This window comes from Pygocentrus nattereri, chromosome 24 (genome assembly GCF_015220715.1).
Source record: "Pygocentrus nattereri isolate fPygNat1 chromosome 24, fPygNat1.pri, whole genome shotgun sequence".
Taxonomy (NCBI): Eukaryota; Metazoa; Chordata; class Actinopteri; order Characiformes; family Serrasalmidae; genus Pygocentrus; species Pygocentrus nattereri.
Genome location: NC_051234.1, coordinates 9,364,270 through 9,385,121, shown reverse-complemented (window position 1 = coordinate 9,385,121; position 20,852 = coordinate 9,364,270). Strand labels below are relative to the sequence as shown.

Sequence of the window (20,852 nt, the reverse complement as noted above, 5' to 3'; positions counted from 1 at the left end):
AACCTGCACGCATTCTCTGAGTTTGTATATGTTTAATACGTATATTAAATATAAACATAAAACGTATATTTTTGTTATTATATTTTAAATTATTATTATAAAAACACTCAACAGAATGAATCATTATTTTATGATTAATAATATGATGATAAAACATAAAAATGTTCAATAGCAGCCGCTGTTGAGTTGCAAAGCGTCACCCAATCAAATCGCGATTGGGATTAACGTCATGCCCTGGAGGGCGTGGCTGCGGAACGGAAACAGTACTGCGCCCCGCAGGAAGTAAGTTGTCTTGTTTTCAGCTGCGGCTGCTGCAGAACAGGTCCTGCAAAAATATTCAAATTTGTGTTTATAACCTTTTAATTCAGCGCCGGCGAAGCGCAAAATGGGGAAGAAGCACAAAAAGTATAAACCGGAGTGGAGGACGGTGGAAGGAGGTGCGTGTTTGTATGAGAAAATGACGTTTTAAGCGGAATATCTTTGTCTGCTGTAGTTAGCTGGCTGGAAACGGAGCGTTAAAGCAGCTGAACAGATTTTCAGACAAAATCAGCGCCTTTTTCATTAAACGACGTTAATTCGTCACTAAGCAGTGATTCCTGATCATAAGCGGTGTGTTATAATACCTGTTAGAGATTTGCGGTAATGAATATTTTGCTAATTTGCCTATGTTTTTAAAAATGAATAGGCTGAGTGATTTCAAGTGTGTACAAAATTACAGACGAGGGGTTTTATAGCTACAGGTTTCCGTCCGTGTTTTAAATGTGGTCTGGATGCTATTTACAGTTGCCCGAGGACAAAATCCACGACAAAAAGACACTTTGTCACCTCATAACGTCATCATATAATATTAAATGTGGGCTTTTGCTCGCATAGAGCTGCTTATATTTAAGAAGAGAATGTGCAATCCGGATTATACTGTAAAGGTGTGAAAAACCTCTGTTAGATGTGGAGATTAGTTCATGCCAGATTGAGAAGCTGTTACTACAGTGGAAAGCAATGCACACATGGCATTACTGTTCCACAGTGTTGTGCAGGATAAAAGGCAAAATGGAAAACAAACCCTCTATTCCAGTGTTTTCACATTGCTAGACCTCTTTACGGAGAAAAATGCTGAATTCATGTAAGAATTGAATGCAGCCTGTCTTGAAATGTAATGAAGACACAGCCGTTTTTAAAGTAATGCCTTGCATTTCACGTATTTTCACTGTAGTGACGATTTTAAATCCGGCATGAATTCCTCTTCATAGTTAGTGCTTCATCCAGAGTTTTACTTCACAACGTTTCATCACTTTATTCCAATTGCAACAGTTTATGTGGTATTTTTTTCCTGTTTCTGCAAAATGTCAGTGAAATGTGGCAGCAGTATCCTGCGCAAACTGATTGGCGTTGTGGCATTACCTGCTTTTCGCTGGAAGAGAAGAACGGCATTTGTACAGATTACTGGCACTCGCTATAATTACGTTATAAGGCCAAAGATGCATGCCCCTCTTAGTCATTGAGTTCAGGCGTTTCAGCCACACTCATTTCTAACAGGTGAATAAAGTTAAGCACACAGCCTTGCAGTCTCGACAAACAGTAGCAGTAGAATGAGCCGCACTGAAGAGCTCAGTGACCTTAAACATGGAACTGTCATAGGATGCCACCTCTGCCACGAGTCAGTTCTTGAAATTTCTGCCTTGCTAGATCTGCCCCTGTCAACTGTAAGCGCTATTATTGCAAATGGAAACGTCTAGGAGCAAAGTGACAGACCACACAAACGCAACGAAACTGTGTTTTAAATGTAAAGGTTTAAAGTAGTAAAGCATTTAAGAATACACTATATATATTTGACATATAAAGTATATATTTATATATATTGTAAAAATTCATCTTAAGAAAAAAAGAAAATTACATGGCATAGAAATAAGGTTTTTACCAAAAAACGTTCAATTTCCTGGTACTTTTACACACTCAGATACCAAAAAATCTGTTTTAATAATTCCAGTCACAGCATCCAACCAACATCAAACTGTCAGATTTTGAAGATGTTAATCTCATGTTTATGGATTGTAATTTAGACAGCCAAAAGGCTCACTGACACCGATAATATTGAGTACTACTGTAATAAAGTTTGACATGGAAGGACAGATTTTGATGTGGTGCTGAAGTAATTCGGTTGTCCCAATAGAGGTATCTATGTTTTGATACTCGGTTCTAGTGATGTTTTTGTTTCTTTTCTCTGGTTTTCTCAGATTATGAGGATAAACCTCTGGAAAAGCCGCTGAAGCTTGTACTGAAGGTCGGAGGAAGTGAGGTCACCGAACTGTCCGGCTCGGGACATGACTCGAGTTACTACGATGACCGCTCTGACCATGAGCGCCACAAAGAGAAGAAAAAGAAAAAGAAGAAGAAATCTGAGAAGGACAAGGACAAGCACGTGGACGACGAGGAGAGGAGGAGAAGAAAGGTGGGTAAAGGAAGATCTGATGGGTCTGCTGTGTTATTACTGTATTATAGATGCAAGGACTCATTTTTTACTGAGCAGAATAGTGTAATATCAGTTTGTGTTATTTTAACTGACTATCATGTGGTAATATGTTCAGAAGATATTGTAGAATATAAAAATTTCATCATTGGCTTCACCCACCTTTCCCAGGAGGAGAAGAAGAAGAAACGTGAGAGAGAGCAGTTAGAAAATGCAGCCAGTGCACCAGTGGAGCCTTTCACTCTGTCCAAGCCTGTCGAGGTAATAGATTTCACTGGAGTTAAAAACAGAGCTAATGTGCTTTAAATATTCTGTTATCTTAAAGAGGATCTTGACTGCTGTGAATGACATTTTCTGTGCACTGCTGTGTTTGTGTTAACTGATCCCGTGGCTCCGTGCCACAGTGAGTAGTGCTGTTGCCTCACAGCAAGAAGGGTTTGATTCCCCAGCTGGGGGAACCAGCATTGTTTCTGTGTGGAGTTTGTGTGTTCTTTCTGTGTCTGTGTGGGTTTCCTCCTACAGTCCAAAGACATGCAGTCAGTGTGTGTGTGTGTGTGTGTGTGTGTGTGAATGTATATGTCTGTCTGCCCTGTCATGGACTGGTGGCCTGTCTAGGGTGTTTCCCGCCTTCTGCCCAATGAGCAGTGGGATAGGCTTCCACGCCCACATGACCCAGGAGGACAGGGGGCTTAGAAAATGTGTCTGATCGTGTGGCTGTGCTGCAGGTGGTGGTGGAGGAGAAGAAGAGGAAAAGGGAGAAGCTGGAGGCCGAACCTGAAGCTGATGATTTCCAGCCCAGTGTAAAGGTGGAGTTGGAGACACAGGCGGATCGGCCTGTCAGAGCTTGTCGCACCCAGCAAGGTGAGTTCACAGGGCCAGTTCATACTGGTTCTGTTACAGGACGGTGGACCCCAGTGCAGAACTGAAACCCAGCAAAAAAACAGGCTGGGCGCTTTACTGCCGACGCCCTCTGCTGGCAGCAGGTGGCGTGGGCCGGGCGCCTTACTGCCGACATCCTCTGCTGGCAGCAGGCGGGGCAGGCTGAACCCCTACAGATTCACTGTCCTCACTTCATAAAACAGCACATTGTACAAACTCAACTTGGAAAGAGTGCAATAATTACAGTACATTTTTAAGCATATTTTGTAAGGCTCAGTCTCTGATTTCACATGACATGAAAAAGCCCAACAGTCCATAAACAGAATAAAATAATTGAAATGTAATGAGACATGCAAGCTACAAGTACCAAAAAAGGCAGCATCACAGCGGTAAAGAGAGAGGAACCGGAAAACGTCTTTACAAATGTTTTACATTACTCAACTAATCTGTTATATATTGACGTATTATAGATTGCCAGTTGTTACTGGTAGCCTTACTTAAGTTATTCTTGAATCTGTCAGACCTCTCTTTTCCCACACTTCACTATTGCTTGTGTGTTGTTATTGGTTGTTTTGCTGATATGCCTTATCTCTTCTGATCTTATTACAGAAAACGAGTGCACACCTCGCCAGCAGCTCCTTGAGCATTTCCTGCGTCTGCTCCAGAGGTTCAGGCTGGATAATATACATTTCTCCACAATATAAAACAATATACAGCAATCATATACAGCAAGCACTTCTTCTGTTTATAATTTACATTCATACACTTTTTTTTTCTCTCCTGGTCCAGTGCTGATGTGCTTATACTGTTTGTGTGTGTCGTCTCCTCAGGAAAGATCCACATGGGTTCTTTGCGTTCCCTGTGACAGACGCCATCGCTCCAGGTTACTCCATGATCATCAAACACCCCATGGATTTCAGCACCATGAAGGAGAAGATCACAACGAACGAATACAAAACAGTCACAGAGTTTAAGGTACTCTGAAATTTTTCATCCAGTATGAATCTGCAGTGTGTAGTTTTACAGTCTGACAGTAATAATTGTGGAGTGATTTTAATCCAGTATGAATCTGCAGTGTGTAGTTTTACAGTCTGACGGTAATAATTGTGGAGTGATTTTAATCCAGTATGAATCTGCAGTGTGTAGTTTTACAGTCTGATGGTAATAATTGTGGAGCGATTTTAATCCAGTATGAATCTGCAGCGTGTGTATTTTTACAGTCTGACTGTAATAATTGTGGAGTGATTTTAATCCAGTATGAATCTGCAGTGTGTAGTTTTACAGTCAGACTGTAATAATTGTGGAGTGATTTTAATCCAGTATGAATCTGCAGTGTGTAGTTTTACAGTCTGATGGTAATAATTGGAGAGAGATTTTAATCCAGTATGAATCTGCAGCGTGTGTATTTTTACAGTCTGACTGTAATAATTGTGGAGTGATTTTAATCCAGTATGAATCTGCAGTGTGTAGTTTTACAGTTAGACTGTAATAATTGTGGAGTGATTTTAATCCAGTATGAATCTGCAGTGTGTAGTTTTACAGTCTGATGGTAATAATTGGAGAGAGATTTTAATCCAGTATGAATCTGCAGTGTGTAGTTTTACAGTCTGATGGTAATAATTGTGGAGCGATTTTAATCCAGTATGAATCTGCAGTGTGTAGTTTTACAGTCAGACGGTAATAATTGTGGAGTGATTTTAATCCAGTATGAATCTGCAGTGTGTAGTTTTACAGTCTGATGGTAATAATTGTGGAGTGATTTTAATCCAGTATGAATCTGCAGTGTGTAGTTTTACAGTCTGATGGTAATAATTGTGGAGCGATTTTAATCCAGTATGAATCTGCAGCGTGTGTAGTTTTACAGTCTGACTGTAATAATTGTGGAGTGATTTTAATCCAGTATGAATCTGCAGCGTGTGTAGTTTTACAGTCTGATGGTAATAATTGTGGAGTGATTTTAATCCAGTATGAATCTGCAGTGTGTGTAGTTTTACAGTCTGATGGTAATAATTGTGGAGTGATTTTAATCCAGTATGAATCTGCAGCGTGTGTAGTTTTACAGTCTGACGGTAATAATTGTGGAGTGATTTTAATCCAGTATGAATCTGCAGTGTGTGTAGTTTTACAGTCTGATGGTAATAATTGTGGAGTGATTTTAATCCAGTATGAATCTGCAGTGTGTAGTTTTACAGTCTGACGGTAATAATTGTGGAGTGATTTTAATCCAGTATGAATCTGCAGTGTGTAGTTTTACAGTCTGATGGTAATAATTGTGGAGTGATTTTAATCCAGTATGAATCTGCAGTGTGTAGTTTTACAGTCTGACGGTAATAATTGTGGAGCGATTTTAATCCAGTATGAATCTGCAGTGTGTAGTTTTACAGTCTGATGGTAATAATTGTGGAGCGATTTTAATCCAGTATGAATCTGCAGTGTGTGTAGTTTTACAGTCTGATGGTAATAATTGTGGAGCGATTTTAATCCAGTATGAATCTGCAGCGTGTGTAGTTTTACAGTCTGATGGTAATAATTGTGGAGGGATTTTAATCCAGTATGAATCTGCAGCGTGTGTATTTTTACAGTCTGGCTGTAATAATTGTGGAGTGATTTTAATCCAGTATGAATCTGCAGTGTGTAGTTTTACAGTCAGACTGTAATAATTGTGGAGTGATTTTAATCCAGTATGAATCTGCAGTGTGTAGTTTTACAGTCTGATGGTAATAATTGGAGAGAGATTTTAATCCAGTATGAATCTGCAGTGTGTAGTTTTACAGTCTGATGGTAATAATTGTGGAGCGATTTTAATCCAGTATGAATCTGCAGTGTGTAGTTTTACAGTCTGACGGTAATAATTGTGGAGCGATTTTAATCCAGTATGAATCTGCAGTGTGTAGTTTTACAGTCTGATGGTAATAATTGTGGAGCGATTTTAATCCAGTATGAATCTGCAGCGTGTGTATTTTTACAGTCTGGCTGTAATAATTGTGGAGTGATTTTAATCCAGTATGAATCTGCAGTGTGTAGTTTTACAGTCAGACTGTAATAATTGTGGAGTGATTTTAATCCAGTATGAATCTGCAGTGTGTAGTTTTACAGTCTGATGGTAATAATTGGAGAGAGATTTTAATCCAGTATGAATCTGCAGTGTGTAGTTTTACAGTCTGATGGTAATAATTGTGGAGCGATTTTAATCCAGTATGAATCTGCAGTGTGTGGAGTTTTACAGTCTGATGGTAATAATTGTGGAGTGATTTTAATCCAGTATCAATATGCAGTTAAATTATGTCATCCTTATCTACTTTATATAAGATAAGATGCCTTTATTGTCATTGCGCAGTGTACAACGAAATTAAGCAGCAATCCAACGGCACTCTACACACAGCATAATTAAACATACGGCTAAAATATATAAAGTGCAGATTTAAGAAAAATAGTATATACATAAATATAATAAAAAAAGAATTATATATAAAGAAAATTTCTATATTGATTTATAGTCATAAAAACTGAGTTGAATCTTTGCTGCTTTTCTCTGTCTGATATTTAGGCGGACTTCAAGTTGATGTGTGACAACGCCATGGTGTATAACAGACCAGAGACCGTCTACTACAAAGCTGCGAAGAAACTTCTGCACACAGGCTTCAAAATGATGAGCAAAGTAAAATGTTTTAGGGCAGTTCTGAATCTGCACACTATACATCTCAACCATTTTCACAATTTCACATGCTGGATTTTGCTGCTTTTCTTTAGTTTCCTCAAACTATTGTTTGATCTGTCTTTCATTTTAATCATTTTTAACCATTTACACTATTAGTTTTTCATACATTTCATTAATTGTCATTTTAATTTTAATTACATCTCTTGAGTGAGCTGTTCACTTGCATTCTATTCAGTTGTGACCTGCATTGCATACAGTTGTACATAAAATCATCTCTTTTTGTGTTTTTTCATATTTTTAGTGTGTGTGTATATATATAATATATATATATATATATATATATATATATATATATATATATATATATATACACTAAAATTTTTTTTTTTTTAACAGAGCCTTTTTTTTTTCAATCCATTTGGAGCCATCCGTTTTTTTAAGTTCCCTCACTCCCATGCTCATGGCCCGTTCAGGCCTGCTGGTAGAGGAGTAAACGCGTGGCTGTGGCTCTGTTTCTGCTCTGTTCGCAGGAGCGGCTCTTAGCTCTGAAGCGCAGCATGTCTTTCATGCACGACATGGATTTCTCTCAGCAGGCCGCCATCCTGGGTGACGAGGACATGGCCGGCGATGAATCCATACCTGAAGTCACTCCCATCCATCCTGAGTCGGCCAAAAAATCCAAAAAGCAGCCAGCTAAAGAGCCCATCATCAGGTAAAATCCTGCCTGTGAGGCCTGCTAGTAGAGGAGCATATAGTCACCCCCCCGTAATTATGGGTGTATTGATAGACAAATTTCACAAAGCTATGTATGTATGTGTGTGTGTAATGTATATATGTGTGTATTGCTGTTGTCGGACGAAAACCTTGTATCTCCAAAATGCTTTGAATATTCTCTCTCACTCACACACACACACACACACACACACACACACATATATGCAAATGTTTGAAAATCCCTAATCAAATGAAATGTTTTGTTGATTTTAAGACTTAAAGTTAGCCTTTTTAGCACTTGTTTTGCTCCATATTTAAGTGTAGAGCGAGCTTTTCAGCAAGTTTTAAGCTTTTGTACCAGCCACACTTGATATTTAGTTTTTCCCCAGTATGTTAACTGCATTAAAATGTGCAGAAGTGTGTTATCAGTAGAGGATGTGTAGAAGTGAAGAATTTGAACTGTGTGCTCAAACCTCTGCATATAGCATCCTGCTCCTTTGCATTCTACAACCCAGAATGCCTGATTTGGTGTGTAATGCTGTTAAATACCTTGCTTTAAAGTAATACTCTTGCCATAAAAGCTTATGATTGATAGTTAACAGTCAGCTAAAGCTACTAAGGACCAGTTAATGTGATGACTGTCCTGCTAACTGGACTGCAGCATTTGTAGCTTTGCTAACTGCACAACCAGAAATCTCCTGGGTGCAAGATATTAGTGTGTAAGAGTGGCCTGCTTGTTTCTCAGTGACCTGTACGAGCCGGAGGGGAATGCCTGCAGTCTGACAGACAGCACAGCGGAGGAACACGTCCTGGCTCTGGTGGAGCACGCAGCTGATGAGGCACGCGACCGCATCAACCGCTTCATGCCGAACTCTAAGGTACATTTAATTAACAGATTTTTGGCCTTCAAAATAAGGTCTTTATTACATTATCCAAAAACTGTAGTTGCTCAGAACAGATATTAAAGAGGAAATCCACCACATGTTTGCATTGTTCAATGGTTGAGATATGAACATAATTTCATATAATAAATCCTGTGATGTAACTTGTACAGGCATTAAACTTTTCAGACGTCTGGTTCCTATCACTATTACGGTGAACAATTCTGATTTGATTGTAAAGTTTCTCCAGAACGGAGCATTTCACACCAAACCACTCTGACTGACCTTGTTTACCTCTAATGACACATCATTTTATAATGTAGAAATTTTGATGACCGTTAACTGGAGCTTTTCTGCAATAGATAGATGCATTAAAGATTCAATTGCAGATACATAAAACAAGAGCCTTTGAAGAATGTCACTTCTGTGACTACGGCCGCAACATAAACTAGCATTGGCTGTGTTTTTTGGTATGTAGTCTTGCAGCGCTGCTCTGAGTGGGACCTGAGGGGTATCACTGTGTTTGTCTTTTTCTCAGATTGGATACCTTAAGAAAGAAACAGAAGGATCTCTGATTTACAACGTGGTTAATCAGCAGGACCCGGAGGCTGACGGTAAAACAGTATCTCTACATACTAAAATGTACATAACGCTGCTTTAACTACTACTCAACAAAAATCTAAAACTTTGTTTCGTTATTTAACAGAGGAGGAGACCCTGTCTGTAGATTTAAGCTCCCTGTCAAATAAGCTTTTACCTGGCCTGACGTCACTGGGATTCAAAGATGACCGAAGATATAAAGGTAAATAGATCTTCTTCTGTGAGTCAGTACTGATTTGTGTCACTTCACTTTTAGTTTCACTTTAATTTCCCTAAACACAGATTAGTCATATGCATCATTTCTTCTGTAGTACTTGGTTAAAGCCCAAGGATTAGTTTTACCTGAGGAGGTGGGTAATTATTACCAGCGTTTCTCAGTGATTTTAGTCCCGTCCGATTATGCCATGTCTGTCATTTTTACCAACTTTGCTCTGCCTCAGCGTCTTTTAACATCTATAAAATGAGCCATAAAAATAGCTCCAGTTTATATTAATCCTGTGCGAATCGACATATCCATAAGCGTGCTATCATGTCCTGTAGAAAGGAAGTTTTTTTATGTGTGGAGACTAAGCTGAAGTGAAGAGAGCGTCTCCACACTTGCCAGGTTCTGGGGTCCCAGAACCTGAGGCACCAGAATGTAACAGCTGCACCATTTAAGGTGGAAGGGGAAAACTCGAACCAGAAGCTAGCAAATAAGACATTGACTTCAGCCTGCTTTGAAGATCCCGCACTTGTGCCCATGCGTTTAAAGATATTATAGAGATAGAGTTGTTTTATCGTTGTTATTGTTATTATTAAATAATAAGAACTCTCATGGAGGAACAGTTAAATTATATTCGGTTGCACGTGGTACTGGTTTTATTTATGGACTTTTTCTGTATCCAGTGACGTTCCTGAGCAGTGCATATAACACTCAGACGCTGCAGAATAACTCCGTCTACCCAGACCTGCTGCCTGAGGAGATGGAGACGCTGTACTCGGCCTATGGAGACGAAACGGGCGTCCAGTGTGCTCTCAGGTACTCCATCAGATCTACCAAGCAAGGAATGTGGGTTCACTACATCACTGGTTCCTAATCCTGGTCTTAGAGTACCCACTGTCCACCATATCTAATGTCCCTGAGTGGCATCTAACTATTCCAATTATTCCTGTTAATCCATGCAGTAATATATACCCCCAGTGGTGTACTCTGAGAATTTCCTGCTGACCTGTTGCTCCACCCAGAAATGTGGTCTCTTGCTTCTGTTGCATGGTTGGATAAGATTTGCAGGAAGTGGACAAAAATCTCATTCAACCAAATGAGAAACTGTAGCATTTAGAATCCTACACTTCCAGGCTGGACTATAATAGCTAATCGAAATAAGGCAGATTGTAAATGACAATGATAAACTTTCCACTGTGCTAACATTAACATCACACAAAAACTATCCCAGAAAGTTCATACTTCAGTTTGTGTGTAAAGTCCTTAGTTTCACTAGTTAGTTTCAAACTATCCTTTTGCTAAATAAAGTTGAAGCAGAAATACTAAAGTCCTGTCTGAGCTAGTAACAGCGTACATCACTTTAAAGTGACAATAACATGTTCAGAACATGTTCCATTGCAATGAATTTTCCAGGAGGAGAACGATGTGCACAGGTTGAAATGAATAAAACCTAATAATTTTAGCTGCCGTCTGTTTATTCTTTATTATTTCTTTACAGCGTCCAAATATGCAGCTGTGATTTATGGCTAAGATACAGCAGCAGCCTCAGCTTTAGCAGGTGCTCTCTGGGTCTCACTGGAGAGCTGGAGTCTGAGGGTGTTTAGCTTCATATTCAGAGTTAAAATAAGGGGGATGTTTAGAGCTGTAAGTAAAATCACTGCAAATAGTGTAGGAACTTAGTGGTGGACAGAGTAAACAAATCGTATAATTGAGTTAAAGCAAAGGCACCCAAGGTAAAATATTACTCCAGTAAAAGTAGAAGTTCTTCCCTTTAGACCTCCACTTGAGTATAAGTACTAAAGGATTTGCCTTCAAATGTACTTAAGTATCAAAAGTAAAAGTACTAAAAGAGTAATTATGGCTCTGTTATCATTTTTGTAACAAGACTGGCTTCATGAACTCATTTCAGGTGAAGATCCTCCAACGTCTCTCTTGGTAAACCAGTCTTTTAATAGAACGTCATTAATTAGTGACGCTGATGTCTATTAAAATGATCATAAGCACAAAACACTGAAGGTAAACAGTTTCCATCAGGGAGAACCGAGTGGCTCTGAAATCACTTTTTACACACAAGCAAAGTTTCAGTTTAAGATTTATTTACAACAAGCTACAAGTTTAAGTAAAAAAAAACTTGCTTTAAACATTAACTAGCTAAACTGCCAAAAAAATGAGAAAAACAATACCTTCATTATACTACCGATAAATAAAGTACAACAGGTCAAACAAAAATGGCAGGCCACTCCTACATCCCTACAGAAAAATGTACAAAAAGTACCTTCACTGACCCATGTGTATCTGTAGGAGTGTAATTGACTAATATCATAGGCCTTTTATAGTCAGATCCAACAGGAACAGCCAATCACATGCTGGGAAAAGCAAGACATCAGTCATACAGCATCACCACCCTGAAAACACTCAGACAGAGAGAGAAAGAAAGAGACAACCAAACAGAGGATGTAACAATACACTCTAAACCCAACTTTCAGTGCATTTTTATTATAGTTCCTGTCTTTGTGTGAGTACTTTACACAGTATGTGAAAAGGTTGTTGACTAATACATTATAACTTTAATATATCGCAGTTGTCGAAAGAAAACCTCATATCTCCATTTTTTTGTATTTTTCAGTTTTTGACAAAATACCTGTTACCCTTTACATTGTGTGTAAATTTATGGAAGAATTTTCCAAAGGAAATGGCCTAAAATGACTGGTTCCATTGACTTACATTAAAAGTAAAGTGGGTTTTTTTCCTTCTCCTGTAAAGTTACCATTTTGTACATAAGGTTTTCTTCCAACAATAGCGAACTATTAATTTAAATACATCTAATAGTTAATTAACAAGCCCTATGAGTGTCCCAGTGTTTGAGGGCTAGGAAAAACTTGCATGCATGATTTGTTAATGTGAAAGCTTTTTTTACACAATAAGTTATGTAACTTGGTAAGTGGTTGGATTTCTTATGACTCTAGTGTGTGTGTGTCTGTGTGTCTGTGTGTCTGTGTGTCTGTGTGTCTGTGTGTGTGTGTGTGTGTGTGTGTGTGTCTGTGTGTGTGTGTGTTTCAGTCTCCAGGAGTTTGTGAAGGACTGTGGCAGTTTTACCAAAAGGCTAGTGGATGATCTGTTGGATAAAATGACGGGTGGTGATCACTCCAAGTCTGTCTTCCAAATCCGACAGGTACCTCATCTCAATACAAGGGATGTAAATAAACATGACTTACCTGCCTCAACTTTGGGCTATAATAACAGTTTCATAAATCTTGATGTCCATGGTGTTCTCATGCAAAGATTTCTGCCAGTCCAATTGAACACCTTCTGATTATAGATTAAGACTCAGGTGTTTATATTCTCACTCTGTTTATGCGCTCACTACAAGAATCCAATCTAAAATTACACGCATACGTAGAGAACCGCTTAGTGTAGACGTTACAATGACAACGAACATCATGCAAGCCCAGTCAGAGTGAGAGGAGCAGCAGTGAGCAGTGCTTGTGTTTTTAATTACTTTAAAATGATGCCAGACTCAGGAAAACATCCTTCACATTTCCTTATTTAGGAAGGCCGAGGGAAAGACGTCGTGTTCTGAGACACATAAGCTGGATGTCCGTCTCACTGCCGTCTTTTAAAAATCAGAGCACAAACTTCGTCTCCTCTGCAGACCAGTTTCTGCTCTGCCATGATGAACAGTATAAACTTTCTCTATGATACGATGCACATGCAGAACGTACTTAAACTTGGGAATGTAATCAGATACAAGCGTTTACACTGATCCTTTTACACGGATTACCCACCTCGTTTGGATTGTAATCCTGTAAATGGGAATTGTATTCCGAATGGCCTCAATCAGACTAGTCTGCTCTAATTGAGGTGTTTACATGGATGTATTCTATTCAGATTGAGCTAATATGGTTTATTAGGCTGCATGTAAACGTGGCTGCTGCTGTGTAAATAGTTTCTACTATTTCATAGTAGGTTGAAAGACAAAGAAATTTAATAAAAATACATTCAGATTTGAAAAACAACTCAGTTTTGGTCTAAATACCTCATTTTAGAATGGATCATTATTTTTAAATGTAAAAAGCTTAAATTGTAGTGAGAGATCAGATGATTTTCACACCTAAATAACTGCTCCAAATAGGGCAAATATTTCCTGACGCACTGAATCGTTTCCTAGTTTTGTGAAATCAAAGATTTACCCTCTGCCTCTGTTTCTTAACATCAGGGAGGGCTCATTGCTTTAATGGAACACTTTGCTTTGCCTTTTTAGAAACGGAACATGCCTTTGGACGAAGCAAAGTCCAGCTTGAGTGATATGCAGGTAATGCTGTTTGACCTTACTCAACAACAGACATGTGATTTGTTTGGATTTTTGTGTGATGACCGCATGTGAAAGAGACTGTGATGGAGACACACCTGTGAAGTGTTAATCTAGAACCGACGTGCAGCCTGTTGTTGCTGACTGAAACTAACTGCTCTATACTTGCTGCCTGATTTCAGGGTGCAGATGAGGGTGTGATGGAGAGCAGTTCAGTGCTGGACTTCATGTCCCTGAAGAACTATCCAGACATGTCTCTGGACATGCTCAACCCTCTGGGTAAGAACTCACTTCATGTGTCAGTCCAGTCCCGGGTCCGACTTAAAACCATTCACTTCCTGGTCCATACAGTCTGTACATAAACCAGGCTGTGAAAACAGCCCTTTAGAAATTCAGTTTGGTTTTGAGGTCATACCCGTGAACACATTTACATATGACTGCCTATTTAGCCTACTGCAGCTTAGCCCCGCCCATTCAGCCTACTGCAGCTTAGCCCACTCACTTTTGTTGAAGTGACCCAGCGTGTTTTTTCTTGCCAGCAGGCTGTAATACAAGTTATTGGAGTGAATGTTGTGTAAAAACAATTAAACGTTGTGCTGTTCCTGGCTGTCAGGAGGCAAATGAATTATTACAGCCTTAAAAAGCATTTACACATCTGAAAGAAGCATATAAGGTTGTTTTTTTTTTTTTTTTTTATATTACCACAGCTCTGAGAATTTCAATCTGAGCAGTTCTACATTTGAGCCTGGACAGCTTTTGAACAAGGCACATCACAGGGCAGCCAATCAAAACAGAGCTCATTGACATATCAGTCCTCAAGGCACAGCCTGTTTATTCCTGAGAGATGAATGAGATTCCACATGGTCATGTAAATGACCATAAACTGGTACAAATGTTATATTTTTTGAAAATACAGGAAAAAAAATAGAATATAGGACTTTTTTTAGTATTTTGCTTAAAATATGTCATCCGGTGAGCAAAGACAGTGATGCATTCTGCTCCCCTACTGTCGTAAAGATGTTACATAGTGACTGTACAGCAGACCTTAAAGGAGAATTCCACCGTTTTTTTTTATTTATTATTATTATTTCTCAATAATTCATTAGTTGAGATCAGTCATTCAGAGTGGTTTGATATGAAATGGTTCAGTATAGAGAAACTTACAGACTCAGGTGTCTTTACAGTGGTGGTGATATAACCAGGGGTCACTATGTCTACAAAACAAATATAGACATTTTATTTGCTATCCAAAATCACCGGTGAACCTACACGTGTCTTCTGAATTTTGATGTGTAATGTTGATGGTAAAGTTTTATTTGGGGCTCACAACACCCTGCATAAATCTCTACATCATCAGTGGATTAAAAGAAATTGTTTAAAACACATTTTAAGCCAAAACCTTATCACAAAATTATCTTAAAGCAATGTCTCAGACATCAGGGGGCTTTTAGAGGTGGACGTCTGGTTCTCATGCTTCTCTAGAACAAAGCGTTTTGCACTAAACCACTCTGAACGACTCTGTTTACATCTACACTATTTAACTGTTTAGAAATTTAGAAGAATCGATGGAGTTTCTCTTTAAAGTCTAATTATGTCAGTATTCAACATGCTCTATCATTCTGAATTGCATTTGGCCCTGATCGTGTCCCACTGATGTAAGTTCGTCTTTTCCCCTCTGTAGCAGGTAAGCCGGTGAAGAAGGAGCCGGAGCACGAGGAGGGTCATCAGCACTATGAAGACACGGCCAAATTGCTGCAGGAGTTCCAGGATGCGGCGGTGGACAGGGTGGGCTCCAGACCCTCCTCCAACCTCTCTTCTCTCTCTAACACCTCCGAGAGAGACCAGCACCATTTAGGTAAAATACACACCATTCTGAAACTGTAAGAAAACCTTCTAGCTTCAAGAGAAGAATAATGTACAACCACATTTTCAAAAAGTTGGGATGCTGTTCAAAGTGTAAATAAAAACAAAATGCAATGATATGCAACTATTTAAAACCCTAATTATATTTAAAATAGTACAAAGACAACAAATAAGAAGCTGAAACTGATAAATGTTATTGTTTTTTGAAAATTATATGCCCAATTTGAATTTGATGCCAACAGCACTTTCCAAAAAAGTTGGGACGGGGGCAACAAAAGGCTAGTAAAGTTGTGTAATGTTGAAAAAACACCTGGTGTTTAATTGGCAAGAGGTTAGTAATATGATTGGGTACAAAATGAGCATGACAGAGAGGCTGAGCTTTTCGGAAGTAAAGATGAGGAGGGGTTCACCACTTTGTGAAAGACTGCATGATCAAATTCAGATCAAGTTCAAGAATAACATTTCTTAATTTAAATAGCAAAGAATGTTTGCTTTTCATCATCTACGGCACATGATAACATTACAAGACTATCTGTATTAAAGGAAATCTCTGTATGCAAGGCACAAGGCCAAAAACCAGTATTTGCTGGCTGTGATCTTTGGGCCTTCAGGTGGCACTACATTAAAAATGGACATGATTCTGTAGTGGAATTCACTGCATGGGCTCAAAAAATCTGAAAAACACTGTCTGTGAACACAGTTTGTCACTGCATCCACAAACGCAAGTTAAAACTCTAAAACACAAAGAAGAAACCAAATATAAACAGGATTCAGAAATGCTACCACCTTCTCTGGGCCCAAGCTCATTTAAAAGAGACTGAGAGGAAGTGGAAAAGTGTCCTGTAGTCCAACAAATCAACATTTGAAAATGTTTTTGGAAATCATGGACACTGTGTCCTCTGGGCTAAAGATCACTCAGCTTGCTATCAGTGCACAGTTCAAAAGCCAGTATTCATGATCTGGGAAAGCACCATTTATGCTGAATGATATATGCATGTGTTGGCAACATACGCTGCCATCCAGACAGCGCCTTTTTCAGAGGAGGTCTTGCTTATTTCAGCAACACGATGTCAAACCACATTCTGCATGTATTACAGCAGCATTGCTCTGTACTAAAAGAGTCCGGGCACTAAACTGACCTGCCTGCAGTCCAGATCTGTCACCACTGAAAACATCTTGCTCATTATGAAACAAAAAATATGACAAAGGAAACTTTGAACCCTGAACTTTTGAGCAGCTGAAATTCTATATCAATCAAGAATGGGAAAACCTTTCACTTTCAAAACTTCAGCAGTGTCTTCTCAGTTCCCAAACGCTTACAGAGCACTTAAAGGAGAGGTGATGAAACACAGTGGTAAACAAGCCCCCGTCCCAACTTTTTTGGAACATGTTGTTGGCATCAAATACAAAATATGCATACATTTTTCAAAAAGCAGTAATATTTCTCGGTTTGTTGTCTTTGTCTTGTTTTTTAAAAATATGGTTTATATGATTTGCAGATCATTGCATTTTATTTACATTTTGCGCTGTGTCCCAACTTTTTTGGAAACAGGGTTGTAGTTTTGAACAAGTTTAAAAGACAGAGCCTGTCTTAATTCATAGTGATGGCTGATAGCACTATGCTATAATTAATTATGATCACCGCGTTGCAGTACACTTTCCTGAGTGTATGATGGATGTGGTCAGTACATCGAGGACACTCAATAACTACATGGATCAAGACACATTTGGAGCCATTATAATTTTACTTATTATATAGGCTATAAACAGCAACCAGCATATCTCTCCATTTTTGTTTTTGACATAATTTTAAAAATCCTATTGTCTTTTACATTGTGTAAACATTTCATGATGAGTGGACCCAAAATGACTTATAAAAAAAAAAGCTGGTTCTATTGACTTACATTCAAAATATAAGTATTTTTCTTCCTTCTCCTGTAAAGTTCTAAGTATCTAAAAGCATAACGTTATCTTTTGCCATACTGCCCACCTGTAATGCATGGTTTAGCATCCGTTTCTGGAGGCCAAGGAATTGTTCTGACATTTAAACAGAAGCGTGAGTCTAAAATTCAAGGCAGTGCACAAAACCACACATTTTATTTTGGAAGATTCTATTGACTTATATCTATGACCGAGCCACGTTTTCTTCTCCATCCTTCTCTGTGTGCTCAGGGAGCCCGTCCCACCTGGGTGTAGGAGATCAATCAGAGATGGTCCACGACCCTTACGAGTTCCTTCAGTCTCCAGAGTCTGGCTCCACGGCCAACAGCTGATTGACGTGTGCAGTTTCCACGCCCGCTGGCCATCATGGCTTGCTGTAAATGGACTGATCCACTGCTGTGTGATTTATTCACTTGTGACGGTGAGCCTGTACAGATTAGCTGCATTGGGTATCATTTTGTACAATAAACATTCTCAAGATTGTGCTTTTGTAAACATCGACCTCTGCATCTTCTTTCAAGTGTAACGGTTTATATTTGATGACGGGTCTACAAGACTTTGTAAATGCTTTGGTCTTAGGAACTTACACTTCACGCTCATCTCCTGCCTTTAGATTTACCACAGTACTGTGTGCAATTCATCACATCATCCGTGATGACAAATCCCGTGCAGCCAGATGTTATTGCTTGGGAACAATTCTACCAAGTTTTTCCTACATAGTTAGAAAGTTAAGATGTAAACAGAGTCGTTCAGAGCGGTTTGGTGTGAAACGTGCTGCTCTAGAGAAACTGACCGAGTCAGAATTGTTCACAGTGGTGGTGATAGGAACCAGACGTCCACCTCTAAAAAAAAAAAAAAAAAAAAAACTCCCTCACTTAAAGTTACTACATGAAATGGTTGTGAATTCACTGCCTGATGACTGAGACACTGTTTTATGATAGTTTTGAGAAGCTTTTGGTCCTAAAATTATTAGTATTATTTAAAATCCATTCATGGTGGAAGGATACATGCAGGGTGTTGTGAGGCAAAACAGTCCCCCCAAAAAAACTTATTATCCACTGTAAAGAAATCTGAACCATATCACACCAAACCAGTCACTCTGTTTACATCACACAATCTGCATTATGAAGAAATTTGTGGGCTTCCCCTTTGGTAGTAAACAGTCTTTGAGTCAGAAAGCAATAACATATTTTCCTCTCCATACTGTGCTGTATTAGTGAGTGAAACATGAGAAGGAAGACTGATTATTATCTCACCCACTGGTGGCATCATCAAACAGCAGAAGACATTCTGTAGCTGGAGCTAAAGTCACTACATTGTGATGTAAGGATTACAGGATAACAAGAATTTAAAATGATTTGATGATGCTTAATATGAACAGAGAAATGTGCACTAAGGTTAAAGAAGATCAGGTTCCAGGTTGTAAGATGAACCGTGAATGTTTGTATATGATTTTGAGATAAGGTGCAAGTGAACACTCCCCCAGTCACTGCTTTACAGCACATGCATTTACATGTGTTTTTCTAGTCCTGCTGATAAGCAAAAACTGACTATCATCTTACATGAGTGGGATTCAGATGAGGCCTACAAAGCTGTTTTTGCATTTTGATGAAAATCTAGGCTACATTCGGGAGGGTGGTAAGCTCTGCGAAGAATAAGCCCACTATTCCAGTGCAAACCATCCGCAATGTAACATCTACATCTAAAAATATTTCACAAAGCAGCATCTCTCATTTGGCTACAGTGATCATTTGCTTCATTAAGATAAGCCTCATTTCTAAAATATGCTTCATTTCACAATATATGTAAATTCTTAAATTCTTAAAGAACTTTTATCACAGAAAACGAAATTGTCCTCCATTTTTTGATATGAAAGAGTTTGACAAAGTATGTAAACATGGTTACAGTTTCACAAAGGTTTCCATCGAGTCCATGTTTCAAAACTACACTGCAAAACTGACTGTTTGTGTTTGCTGTTATGAGGAGTGTTTCAGACTGGACAATACAGGACCGCCAATCATATATATATATAGTTAGGGAAGAAAATAAAATATGAATATAAGCTCTTTAAAGGATATTTTTCAGATGCCTATAATCAGCCATTCCATGTAACTTTAATGGTATAAAATAATGAAATATTTTTAGTTTTTCAAGTCAAGTCAGCTTTTATTGTCAATACTGCAATATGTACAGGACATACAGTGTACTGAAATTGCATTACTCTCAGACCCCATGGTGTACACAGGAAAAGTGTGAATTTAAATTGATTAGATACATTGTAAAAATAAACATTAATTGTAGAAAAATAGAATAGTAAAAAATAACAAATATAAGAAGGTCCTGAAATGAACCCTGAAGTGACATAAGGCACATTCAGATTTAGCTACAAATAAGCGTCAAACCTGATGTTAAATGTAATGTTCATTAAATATAAAATATTTATATATAATATTTGAGGGTTCTTTAGTAAAGGCAATGGCTCTATTTAGAGTTCTTTATAGAACAATTTGCATGCCCATGTGCTTCTATGCATGGTAAAAACATTCTTCAGACTGATGAAGAACATGCTGTAGATGGTTTTATTCAGAAGTAATATTTCCTTTACTGAATAAAATGGTTATATATAGAACCCTGAACACTCAAAGAACCCTTTGCATGATTGAAGGGTTCTTAACATCATGAAAGGGTTCCTTAGATTGATGAAGAATGTGCTGCAGATGGTTCTAAATGGAACCTTTTTTGAACAGGGTTCCATACAGCACAAAAACTTCTTTTATTGTTACAAGCTTGACATCGTAACAACACGTGAACCCTTTTTGGTGCTATACAGAACCATTTTCAAAAAGGTTCTGTGTAGAGCCATCTACAGCACATTCTCCATCAATCTGAAGAACCCTATCTTTGATGTTAAGAACCCTTCAATTATAAGAAGGGTTCTTTGAGTGTCCAGGGTTTTATATAGAACCGAAGAAACCTCAAAGAACCATATTTTTGAAGTGTGTATAAATTGAAATATATTCCCAACTAAACTTAATTTAAAAGATAAATATATAAACAGAAATACTGTTTGTGAGTTCAGACCATGCCTTCAACATGGCGGTGGTAGTATGAGGGAAGATTGATTGAGGGAGGTGGGGGAGAACTCTGAGAAAGTGGGCTGAAGTTCTGGGCAGTTTCTACCTGTAGCTAGAAGGCCGGGCTCCCTCATATCTGTTGTCAGACTAATCTAGGACTGAGGAGCAGAGAGGAGATGGGGTGGTGGAGGAGACTGTGAACACCCGGTTACAGGAATGTGAAAGCAAGGATGTGAATTTATAAGGAGCTGGTTTGGAAGACGAAGG

At 38.6% G+C, this 20,852-nt stretch overlaps 1 protein-coding gene across 3 annotated transcripts; it reads left to right on the top strand.

Moving 5' to 3' along the window:
• Positions 1 to 292: 292 nt before the first annotated feature.
• brd9 (bromodomain containing 9) lies at positions 293 to 18,012 on the top strand. 3 transcript variants are annotated; one of them, XM_037533814.1, is made up of 17 exons: positions 293 to 437; positions 2,232 to 2,446; positions 2,636 to 2,725; positions 3,190 to 3,325; positions 3,953 to 4,010; positions 4,174 to 4,318; positions 6,891 to 7,001; positions 7,595 to 7,713; positions 8,461 to 8,593; positions 9,135 to 9,210; positions 9,303 to 9,398; positions 10,082 to 10,214; positions 12,459 to 12,570; positions 13,660 to 13,710; positions 13,890 to 13,986; positions 15,389 to 15,562; positions 17,743 to 18,012. In XM_037533814.1, exons 1-17 carry the CDS (start codon positions 386 to 388, stop codon positions 17,841 to 17,843), a joined length of 1,899 nt encoding a protein of 632 aa, XP_037389711.1. In that variant the 5' UTR covers positions 293 to 385; the 3' UTR covers positions 17,844 to 18,012. The 3 variants fall into 3 exon arrangements, with proteins under 3 accessions (XP_037389711.1, XP_037389710.1, XP_037389709.1); XM_037533813.1 differs by having other exon boundaries at positions 7,592 to 7,713; XM_037533812.1 differs by having other exon boundaries at positions 7,532 to 7,713.
• The last annotated feature ends 2,840 nt before the right edge of the window (positions 18,013 to 20,852 follow it).